This window comes from Morone saxatilis, unplaced genomic scaffold, assembly GCF_004916995.1.
Source record: "Morone saxatilis isolate NCDOM2014 unplaced genomic scaffold, NCSU_SB_2.0 Contig5, whole genome shotgun sequence".
NCBI lineage: Eukaryota > Metazoa > Chordata > Actinopteri > Moronidae > Morone > Morone saxatilis.
The window spans coordinates 7,553,459-7,565,801 of NW_023340095.1; the positions used below are offsets into that span (position 1 = coordinate 7,553,459).

Consider the following 12,343-nt stretch of genomic DNA (forward strand, 5'->3'; position numbering starts at 1 on the left):
TAAAAAAAAAACTTTTTTGCTCCGATAGATCAACTCTTTAAAACATACATTTTCCAAACCCAGATTTCCATGCAGAAAAGCTAGCTTGGCACTGGAGATTAGCTGACACAAGCTTAACCCCGCTGCAGTGTCTGGCAAATTAGATTTCCATTAGCATTTACAGTTTTTCTATGTAATGCCAGCCTAACCCTTTGGGAGGTCTTGGCCAAATTTGCCCAGCCAGCTGAATCCCCAATCCACACGAATCACTTCCAAATCTGTTGGACAGCTTGTTTGATTTCATGTGATCAATCACATGCTGCCTCACCATGACTGTTGACCAGCCGCACTTCAGCAGTACAACCGCAGGAGCTACAGTCCTTAGTCAGGTTCTACATTATATCAGTTTAACTACAGCACTACTGTGCAAGACCAAATAACCAAACATGCAAAAATTGAAGCCTAAAAAGACGATACGGTTGCAATTTCACCCAAAAGATTTAACATGACAATAAAATGTCTTTTTGTGCAGATAATAGGTACCTAGCACCTGCAACAAATTAATTAATGGAAGTGTGCCTCTGGATGATTGCCACTAAAAAAAAAAAAAAAAGATAATAGGTAGAATATTATTCTACACAGCTGATATGAGTCATTGTATTTGCCACCGTTTTGCTATGCCTCTCACGTGTTGTTATGCAAGCTGTGTACACAGATAAAAGCTCAATAACCATTGTTCTGACTATGAATAGAGAGAGTTTACAATGGTTTTTGAACAGTCACAGACGAAAGGAAATCTGTAAAATAAAATCTTGAGTTCACAGAAGCAATAAATGATAGCACTGGCAATGTTTAACCAGTATTGTTTAAACTATTGGCAGGTAGATGCATTATCTTTGAAAATACAGGAATTCATAACATTTCTCTATTAATGATTGCCCGAGGCTTCGTTATCTCAGGTACTAGGTGCTACCAAACAGAACCTGGTTCATACAGAATGAGGAATTCAATATGCAAAATGGAAAAACCCCTAAAGTAGAACGAGCAAAGTTTTAACTAGCATCAAGGTCCTATGACAACTAGAAGCCTGTGTTATAATATATACACCATTATAATACATGCACTGTTTCTGGCATGTTGCCTTTTTTCACAGCTTGAGTGGGGAGAGATCAGAAGTAACAGGCCAAACTTGAACCAGGAACATTGTGGTCACTGTATGTGGTAGTTGGTCAACGACTTCAAATGTCAGTTTAAGTACATTTACTAATGTAACACGCCACTTTGCTCGGGATCTATAAGCTCTAGAGGAGAATTACACTGGGACTGGGAGTCGGTGTGTATACAAATGTTGTATTAGAGTGCTGCCTGTATACACAAATTGATTATAAATGGTTGCATTATCCAATTTAATACATTTGCATTTTATTCTTGGGTTGAAGAGGTGGGTGGAAAAAAAAAAAAAAACACACACTTTCCTAATCATCTCTCTAGGTTCACCGAGCTCACCATTACGCCAACACACATGCTGGAAAGGACTCGCTCTACCCACCTGAGTCAAAATGCCATTTCAACAAGTGCCCACTTAAATCTACCTACGTACAGGTTCTGTGCTGCAAGTTATGTAGGCCTCCTTGGAAACAGTCTTTTTTATGTAACACCAAAACAGTGTACACGTGGCATAAGCTTGTTACCAAATAACTGCAGCTGTGATGGATGAAAAAAAGAGAAGAATGTACTAGTACATACTCTTGTACTTGTAGGTCAGTTCAGTTTGACAGTTTAAACAAAATAAAATTCAATGCCGAATTTTGAAGGTAAGATGAATACAAGGTACGGGCTTAATGTATCTGAACTGACCAAATAAATTCTATAGGAGATATACAACATGTACTTGTTACATGTACTCTAGCAGACGACACTGGAAGGGAAAACACAGGTATGATGCCACAGGAAATGGCTCCAAAGTCCATCCTACCCACAGATAGAGCGGTAGGTTACCATGGGTCTTTTATCTTAACCCAACATCCTGCATGTAAAACGACATCCAGCCTTATGCCTTTTTATCAGATTTGAAATGACTCATAACAGTACCACAAATGGGTAGTTGCATAATAAAGCATCATCAATTTGTCCAATAATCTTGGCAGCGGCTTGATAAAGAGATGCCTGCAGTAATGCCAGTTTGATAAACATGCCAGAGTGACAAATGCTAAACACTGTTGCTTATTCATACACAGCTGTTCTTGCACTGGAAAATTTTGCTTAATATATCGGACCGCTGCGAAAAAACACACGCACAGCTCTATGCAAAGGGTCGACAGAAATCTGATAACCCGCTGGGAAGCACCATATAGTTATAATGTAAATTCACATTGTGTAGGATGAGCTTGCATGGAGGGAATGCCTCTGCTGTGATGCTGATCAGGCAGACAATGAGTACAAATAAATTGATTTGATGCAATCATGAGATCTGATCCTCTGAATTATTGTCATTTTTGGAACATTCAAGACTTGCTTTATCATGTCGACAAATATCGTAAGTCAATTTTGTTGTTTTCAGGAGAAAATGGTGGCTTGTCTTTGGCGTAACTCCCAAAACCCACAGAAAAACCAAGGCAGAATACCTTGACATCAGTTAAAGTTCTTTGCCATTGTTTTGCTGCACTCCAGGACACTCAGATTTAGTTAAAGTACTATAACAGTAACAGTGACTATGTAATATGTAATGTAATACACAGGCATCACACTCAGTTCAGCATGGTAATAATTAATATCTATCGTTGAAGCAATACACAGCAAAAAGTGTTGGAGCTAGCTGTTAAGATCAACCCATTGCTCTCGAGGTAAGACGTTGGTGGAGATGCCTTTGAAACGCAGTAATCAAGATAAGAAAGATCACATTAGGCTACAAGAAAGAGAGATACATAGGCAATCTACTAAAATTACTTTTTAACTAGCTTAGGCCAACAACTTGACAAACAAAACCAAACTGCTAGCCTAATTGTGCTATGATCGCTAGATTTTATGTAGATGAACGGCTTTTCATATAGTAATCAGTTAACCAAGTGAGTGATCAAATGAAGACAATACAAAGGCAGAATACCTTAACTTCCAAAAAGGGTCAAAGGTCAAGTTTGACATTAATATTAATGTATATTGTTTTTGCTTCACTGTGTGTAGAGGGGAGGAAAACACCTGCCAGTTAATTATGAGGCGCCTCATCTGGGTAGTTTGCTGAATTGGCTGGCTGAGGAAATGGTGGGCACATGAGTGGTCCTCAGCTGGTTTACATTCACCAGACACCAGACATTTTCTGTAAATCTGAAGTATTTTAAATGGAAACCAATAAAATCTTGGACTGTATGCTACAATTTCTAGATAAAATTTCAATATAGTTCTGGATATTATTTAAGATTTTCAGTTCTACTCTCTGCCGAGTTAAGGTCTTTTGCCTTTGTAGGACAAATAGCAATTGATGGTTTAATGCAATCAGTGCTTTGTGTTCTTAGCAAAGGATGTTTATACACTGCAGTTTCTGCAGAAATTCTAAGGATATGACCTATTTACTGTGGAGTAAATAGTTGCACAAGAGCAAATGGTATAATCTTTACCAAACTGAGTAAAGAGCCGTAGAGCTACAATCCCATGTGACCATCATAAGTCATGCTACGATGATGCATTGCAAGGACACACGCACACACATAAAAAATAAAAAGAATGAACCACTCATAGGGAGATTCCTAGATGTCAAAACTCTATAACAAAGCAGATTTCACAGTCAAGCTGTCATAACCATGTGCACAACAGCTGAAATCCCAGACATAAGCCTTGCATGTGGCCTCTTTGCTCCATTAGCCAGTCGTGATGCCCCCTGTAGCCAATGCTCTAGTGGCAAAAGGTATTGAGTGCTGAGAGCATCGGGGGTCTCAATACCTCATTAAACATCGGGGAAATATGATCCTACCCTAGAGACATGGGGCTAGTGGCCTGTCCACACACGCACATTTCTCTCAATCTGTGTCTGGCTTGGATGGCAAGGGACATACAAAAGCTGACTCGAGGCCATCTGTAATGCAGCTCTGCATGGAGAAAGGCCACTGATTAGTTCATCTCTAATGGTTCGACTGTGTGTAGAGGGGAGGGAAAACACCTGCCAGTTAATTATGAGGCGCCTCATCTGGGCAGAGAGCAGTTTGCTAAATTGGCTGGCTGAGGAAATGACGGACACATGAGTGGTCCTCAGCTGGTTACAGTCAGACATTTGTGTGAATTTTAAGTATTTCAAATGAAAACCAATCAACTGTCTTATATTATATTATATCTAATAACCCAAAAATGTTGGACTGAACGGTACAATTCACAAATAAAATTTCAATGTAGTTCTAGATATTGTTTAAGATTTCTGAAATAATCTCCAGAAATTAGATTGTAGCTGTCTTCAATCATAACAAGCTTCCTATCATAGTTGTGTGGTAGCAGGTACAAGCATTCTCAGTAATGACTTTTTTTAAGTCTTCACTTGACAACTGCAAGGAAAATAACCTGACTACATTCAGATGGTTTGTTACACAGAGTAGTCATTGGAAACGGTTTGGAAAAGGTAGCTCGTAGCTCGTGCCGTAGCTGCAAGTAGTTCCTGAACTGACGGGACACAAGTGAAGCCTCCTGTGTGATCTTGTGATCTTACGAGTCCAGCTGTTTCACAAGGTTACATGGAAACATCTGCTGTCTGATTTTTTTCTTAATTGACAAATATGTACTGTACCGAGAGCCACTGTTATAGCAATAACTATAATTAAAATGGAACTTAACAGGCAATTAGTCTACAAACAACTTTAGAGATAGGACACCAGCTGCAGCTCTCTTCTCCAGCTGATGTGCACACACAAACACACACACACACACACACACACACCTCTATTTGTCTGGGGAGTACAAGAGCAGGTGTCCTTACTTGTGCTTATGCAAGAGACACAAAAGCACTGTCATACATACACAAGGCATTTCAGACATCCTTGGAGATGCAGACTCATGGGATGAGACAATGGTGATGCAACAGCATTCATCAAAAGCAACACGTTCTCAAAACTAATCCTGCTCGGGTACCTTTTCCCGGCTTTAAATCAATACCCTTAAGCTACATTAATCTTTCATCTCATCCAAACAGACTATATACAGAATGTTCAGACAATTCCCGCAGCACCAAGTTAGACAATGAATGAACAAGTCATACACAGACTGTGCCATTTGTTCTGAGGACAGACAAGGACTGGTTATTGTTTTAGGCACAACATGCATTTGACACATCAGCTGACATTTTGTCACGGATGTCACTACTTTATAAGCACATTATTCTGCCAGGAAGTCATAAAACAGATGTGTGACATTCTGTCATGGTGTTGCCCATGACAAGGTTACATAAAATCTTAAACCTTTGACTGCAAGTGGGTGTTGCTTATCGACACAGTAGTGTTATTTACACTGTGTGTGGGGGGTATATGCCGGTTTTGAAAGGGGGTTTAGAGTTTGAGCAGTTATCTGTTGCTTGTTAATGGTTCTGTAAAATATCTCTGCAGTGACAGTAAGGTGGGAAATTCAATGAAGCTGATAGCTTTATGCTAAGAAATGCAAAAGAAAATTGGGTAGTTTTCCCACACAGCATGTCGATGGGGCTTCATGTACACGGCCCGACATCTTTAGGGGGGGCTATCGCAAATCCTAAACACCCAAGAGAACTGCTCTGGCCTTGACTGACGCAACCTGTTCTGAGCTGCTGATTTTATACTGCTCAAGTGTCTAATGAGGATCAAAGACAGGAAGAGGAAGGTTCCTAGGGACCCCCTGTTGTTACCTTAATTAAAACCCAACACTGATCCCCTTCAGTCACTGTGGTGATAATGCCCCTCAGCCAGTTGAAGCTCAGCCATGCAAAAAACCAGGTCAGGAAAAAAAATAACTTCTTTTGGTTTGGTTATTTTATATTTGAAAAGACTGACTGGACATTAGATTCCTCTGTGTTTTCTTTCAAAAATTATGCCTTCTTTGTCCTCTCAGGCATAACAATAACATTTTTTAACTCATTTTTTGTTTGCATATTCAAAAAAAAAAAAAAACATACCCTGTGAAATAAATTTGTTAAATGTTCTGTCATCTCAGTATGCCAGGTAGTCAAGCATTGTTTTTTTTTTCCTGCTCTTTCTGCAGAGCTGTAGCTTAGGCAAAGAAAATATGAGACTTCTATGGCCACAGTATAGCAAGGCTGATTCTTACCAAGTGATTTACAGACCTTTGGTATTGTATAATAAATCTATTTACCGTTCTCCTTTTACATTGTTCCAGTTCCGATACGTTGGGCTTAAAATGTAGATTTTCTCAAACTAATGTGAAGATAAGTGAGCGCTCTAATGGGGGGAAGGTGCTTTGTGTTTAATGCATGACAAACGTCGGAGCCATACATTTAAATCACTTCTAGTGATGCATGCTCGCTGCTCTGATTTGAATACCAGTCAAGTCAAATGTATTTAAATTACAACATCCAAATGTGTTTCCAAACCACAGCTATCCAGCTGCTTCGAGAGAAAAAAGAAAGAAAAATGTTGTGTCTGATGTTGACATTGTTCAATATCGGAAAAGTTAAGCACCAACGTGCATGGTTGGACGTTGAAAAAAACTGTAGCCTATGTAGAAAGCCATTTTTTTCTTTTACTGTATATAGGCGTACTCGCTTTTATTTTGTATACACTAAGAAATACAAAACATATGGGAAATGTATTATACCAGGAAGGAGTTAGATGAGAAGATCAATTTTCTCTCTGTGTGCTCAGTATGGCCACTTCATTAGCTTAATTTATCACAAACTGTGGAAGGAGGTCGACATATTTGTAATAATGTCTTATTTAGACATACGTGTTTTTTTTTCCCATGGTGAAGTTGCTTCGATGTATTTGTGACTAATTTGCAAGTTAACAAGACACACTAATGGCTAACCGCTAACGTGTCACGTTTTAGAACAATTCTACCCCGCTAGTTATAGTGCTAACCAACGCTAAGTCACAGGCTTTTATGCGTCTTTATTGAGTCAGTTACACAAACATGGGTTGCTAATAAATTAATGAATGAATTAAACTAAAAAGACATGATGGTATAGTGTCAGAGCTACCAAAACGTAAGTACAAGAGCGGTAGCATGAACTGGGATAATAGTAGGGCCATTTTGTCTGCTAAATATGACATGGAGTTGAGAATAACTGTGCTGATGCATTTGACAGGACAGAGGGTTTAACATTGCTCGAGGACGATCAATGCAAAGCCAGAAAGCTTGGTCCAGATGGTCTGACCGGAGGATTAAGATCAATTTATGTAGCGTGTTGAAACAATCTGCCTTTGACTAGCATTTTAGGACAAGAGCCTGTCCTGTTAAATAGGGCTTAATCTTCTTTACTTAAAGACTAATGGTAAGATGATTTTTAACATGTTTGGACGACGTTCATTTCAGTCGATAGAAATAATTTTCGTTGACCTTATGTAACTGACTCATCAATCACTAGAGATGCAGAGGATAAGAACGAAGAGGGATGTTGCAGGCTTCTTTCTAGGGTTATTTAAAACCTATTTGACAATGCTTCTAGTTTGGACATACATTGTTTTTGTTATATTTTCTATTGCAGCTGGTCTGGTCTTTGGTCAAAGGCAAAATATCTTAACCACTCTGGTTTAGCCTGGGTCTGTGGATTCACAGATGGCTTAGACATTTGTGCTGGTTTTTTAAGTTTCAGCCACATCAATTGGACCAGCTCAGGCAAACATCAGAAAAGTAATCGAGTATCATGCAAATAACAAAACATTTGAAAAGAAAATGGGGTTTGTTGAAGTTAGAAGCTTTAAAAAAAAAAGGACCACTCCAGTGTTTATTTTGCATCTTTAGCTCAATCTTTTTGTCACTGCCTTTTTAAGACAGCCATTGGTTTCAGTTCATGTCAGTATGGTATGAAAATTATCTTGCAAAGACAAATGGTTGCCTACTTAGCCTTTAGCCTTTAGTAACTATCCAAATTATCTTGTGGTATTGCAGTTAAGAGCAGAGACCACTTCTGAAAGTACTTGTCCACCGCCAGACAACAACATTTTTCCTAATATTAACCATCCTTAAATGACCCTTCTAGCAACATACACAGTTGGTTATTATGCTGGAGTTTTTAATTATGAGGCTTGTAAATTATCTGGGTCCAATATTGATAATCCATACAAGGTTTGCAATACAGTGCACAGAAGTGAACAATCAGTTGGGAACACGTTGGACATTTTGGCATCCGTGTTATCACAATATTGGTTCAAAGGCACTCAAGTTTCAACAAAAACGTTTTACAGAAAAAAAAAAGGGTAATAAAGATTCTTAATCCACTTCTAGTGCAACATCTCTGTTTAAGGCATTAATCAGTAACAATGGACTGTAGGTAACTATGAGAAAGCCTCCTTGTACCCACCAGTAGTTCCAAGCAGTATACAAAAGAAAAGAAGGGCAAGACTGGCAATGAAAAACAAAAAAAGCCTGAAACTGTGTCATGTCAATTCTGTATAGCTGGCTGTAAAGTAAAGCCAAAGAACTTGCTTTTGTCTGCGGGGAGTATGTCTGTTCTGGGACAAGGTTACTCTCGCTCTTTCAGTCTGTCTCTCTGAGGGGTTTTGCTGCAGCCTAGAGACACAGCAGTCTAATTGACGAGTGCTGGGCTTTGTTTTATCTTGGCAGCCACACAGCAATGCTGACTTAATGTTGCCAATGGACAGATGGCATGCCACAATGCTGAATGGCCAGCAGAAGCACCAGACTGACTCTCCACACAAGAACTAGTGTCCCTCTGATCTCAATCCCTACCCCTCCGCATTAGTCTCTGGGTCCAAATTGATAATCCTTACGAAAGGTTTGCAATACACTGTAGCTTCAACACATAGATGGCAGTTCCGGCTCAAAACATTTAACATATACATTTACATAAATACTGGGTGGTTTTGGAAAGGACTGATGAAGTGGACTCACATGTGTGGACTAAGTTCATAGAAGTTCCTGTTCCTGTACTCTTCCACTTTGTCTGGTGTGTAGATGGGCAGGGACCTGTATGGGTTCATGGAGATCACCACACTGCCAATGTATGTCTGGGAGGGAGAAGAAAAACAGTTAGTGTGAATCCACCTGGCATTTTCAGTATTTTACAGAGACTGACAGGAGTGCTGGTTTCAACAACTTGTCCTCCCATGATCCATCTGTCCATTGGTTTTTAATTGTTAAGTCGAAGTGGGAGTAATTCTGCCTCCGTCAGCCTTTCCCAGCTGGGTATTCTTAAAGCATTGTTGAGACATGCAATGTCTCAAGTGAAACTGAAGACACGTAAAAACAAAGAAAAGTTTATGGAATCTGTGGGCTGGGCAGTAAACACAGACTGCAAAGAGGTCAAGGTGCTGACAGAGGTGAAGAAGTGTGTGTGTCTGTGTGCAAAAGTATTCGTGCTGTCATAGCAATGCCTCAGCAGTTAACAAAAACTGAAAATAAAGGTTTTGTTAAGTGCTTCCCATTAAAAAACATGAGTCAATTACATAATAACAAATTAGAATGACAGATATTTCAGCAGTGGGTTTTTAATACATAATTGGCAAAAGTTTTCTGTTTTACATTTTCACATAAAAGAACACCTTTATGTAACATTCGCACAGGTCTGTTAAACAGATAACACTTGTCAGATATTTCTGAGAGCACATGTAACCAGCCATCACCTTCATCATCCTCCTACGCTCAAAACAAAGCCCAGATAGCACTTTCAAACATCAACCTGAAGCATTTTCTTTGCTTTCCACGGTAATGGCTGTTGCATAACCCACTCTGACAAGAGTGGAGCATGGCCTTCCCTGTGGCAACACCATAACCTCCCACAGCCTCTCGTTCAATAGCCCACCGGAGGCAAAATGAGGCCTTTTCAAGTGCAGAGGACGGGTACAAAGGGAAAAAGTGTGCATAATGTAAACAAGAAAGAATCACGTGTTAATGAGGGGTTCTCTTGGCCAAAACCAGAAAGCGCAAAACACGCGTTTTCAGCCTCTGTAGATCATTAAGAAAATCACAACGAGTGAGGGACTGATGATTATTTCTTCAGGAGATCACATCATAATGACTGTGTGCTCTTGTGCTCTGATGGGGTCTTTGTGTACTCCTATTCCTTTTCCATTCTAACTGCCTTCCCTCTATTAGTACCCTGCAGCTCTCTTTTCTCTCAGCAATCATTTAACCTATTCCACTGCAAAAAAAAGGTCGTATAGGATTTTCGTCAAAACTCAAAAAGTACCATGTCTATCAGATCAGATCAATATCATACGCAGAGACTCTCCAGATTTGCCAGGTAGTTGGTAATTTTCCTGCAGTAGGTTTTCTTTTTCATTTCTACACCTGCTGCCCTGCTTGTTTAAAAACTACCATCTGTTCAGTCACTAAAATTATAGCTGCTTGGATGATACACCACATGGCCCAAAACTATATATAATGAAACTTCTTGTCACTCAGCTTTTCAACTGAAATGTTGAAAATGCATCATTTCAGGATGACAGTTTGCAAATATGTGACAGCGTAGATATGACTTCTGTTAATTAGAAAATTGGCAGGTGGTTGGGTCTTGGGTTAGTTTAATAAAAATAGGTGGGGGTGAAAGCTCAGCAAAAACGTACAAAACATATGTAGGTATTTGGATCCCTTCATCTGTCAAGAAAAAGCCACTAAATACTTCACTAGCTACACTTCATTTAGGAGAATTTATTTCGGATAAAGATCGGGACTGATCATCCGGCAACAGTTTTGGTGTGAAGGAAAAGAGGGCAGTACACCTAATCATGCAACTTACAATGCACAGCTTATGGTTAAAACAAATAGGGCTTCAGGAATTAAATAAACTCATGAGAAACTGATTCTCCTTGCTCAGAAGAAAGAGGAAGAGTCAGACATAAGAAGCAGGGCAACAGTTAACAGGGTGATTTTCATTCTCTTTGATTTTTCACAGAGTTATTGGATACATGATGCGCTGTCCCTCTGGAATACAAAGCCATGTTTCTTCTGCTGCGAGTTGTCATATGATAGTTTGGGGTGGGGGTTGGGGCCGTTTGTGAGGAATGATGCCACATGAGGGAAAAATACACTCACATGCAAGGATTGTACACCACAGATTTATTGGATAAGTATAGGTTTCAGCGCTTTTCCTGGTCATCACTCTTGAGGTGCAGCCCATGCCATATAAAAAATAAAAAAAAAGCTTCCATTATAGATTTCGAAACATGTGATTTACCTTTCCATGAAGATGCCATTTTTACTTTCACTTCATAGGCGGTCAGCACTAAGCTAATAAAAAGGTAACATCAGAAATATAAAGATTTAGCACTGGTGCAATGCAAGCATCTCTTGGGGGAGTGTAACTAATTTTTTTTTTCACAACTTTGCATGTTTAACTAGCTCCATAACATTTAGGTCAGCACCACACAGGAAATAAAAAGCTCTGAGCTTATAGTTTTGGACAGAAAATTGAGGGCATCTGAAATGTGAAAACAGCATTCCCATTCCTCAGCAGGATGTGGGCTGCATCTCGACGAAATATCTAGCGCACCACTAAGGCAATCATGGCTATATGAGGTGACATCATCCCCTGGGCCCTGTGAGCCAACAGCAACCAGAGCTGAGCTGTAATCATCCTGGCTGACATCTAGAGCAGCCAACCTGCAGAGAAGGAGGATCATGGAGCCCAGAACCAATCGTCTGATGCAGGCATGATAGTTCAGCTTCTAGAGATAGACAGCCAGCGAGCCTGCCAGTCCCTTCTTGTCCCTGAGCACTGGATTTCATGCCTCATTTAAAGGCATCATCTACATTCTTTCGTGATGTGATTTATTGATTGGCTGGTTACTGTGGTCTCTGTATCTGTGCCACCTCTATAGCCAAGACTAAAATGAGTGAGGGAACGGAGGAACAATAGAGTTATGAAAAGTATCCACGCATTTCCTTAGGGGAGCAAACTATGTTGGTCTTTGGAGGCAGGGACTAACAGAAGAGTCTAATGTAACACAATATTGTTACACTGCTACTCGAATGGGCTTCAGTTATATTAATGCAATAATTATTTTAAGATAAAATGGTAGACTTACGTAGATCTCATTGTGGTCAAAGCGGTTCCTCAGGTTCTCAATGAATGAGTCTTCAGACAGGGGTTCTAGGAGGACCATATCGCCAACCCCAATCATGTTGTCTAGAAGTGACGTCTTCACCTCCATTTTGGCTGCAGGTGTCCCCCCCTGGACAGAAATACAGAGGAAGAGATACATCACACTTAATGTACATTTAA

At 39.8% G+C, this 12,343-nt stretch overlaps 1 protein-coding gene across 5 annotated transcripts in view; it reads right to left on the reverse strand.

Moving 5' to 3' along the window:
* myo1b (myosin IB) overlaps nucleotides 1-12,343 on the reverse strand; it is a 58,179-nt gene that overhangs the window by 37,613 nt on the left and 8,223 nt on the right. For all 5 annotated transcript variants that reach the window (XM_035676393.1, XM_035676397.1, XM_035676394.1 and 2 more), the window contains exons 2-3: nucleotides 12,147-12,293; nucleotides 9,013-9,128 (exon numbers count right to left, since the gene is read on the reverse strand). In XM_035676393.1, coding sequence (XP_035532286.1) covers nucleotides 9,013-9,128; nucleotides 12,147-12,272 — 242 coding nt within the window. In that variant the 5' untranslated portion in view covers nucleotides 12,273-12,293. The remainder of the gene's footprint in view (nucleotides 1-9,012; nucleotides 9,129-12,146; nucleotides 12,294-12,343) is intronic.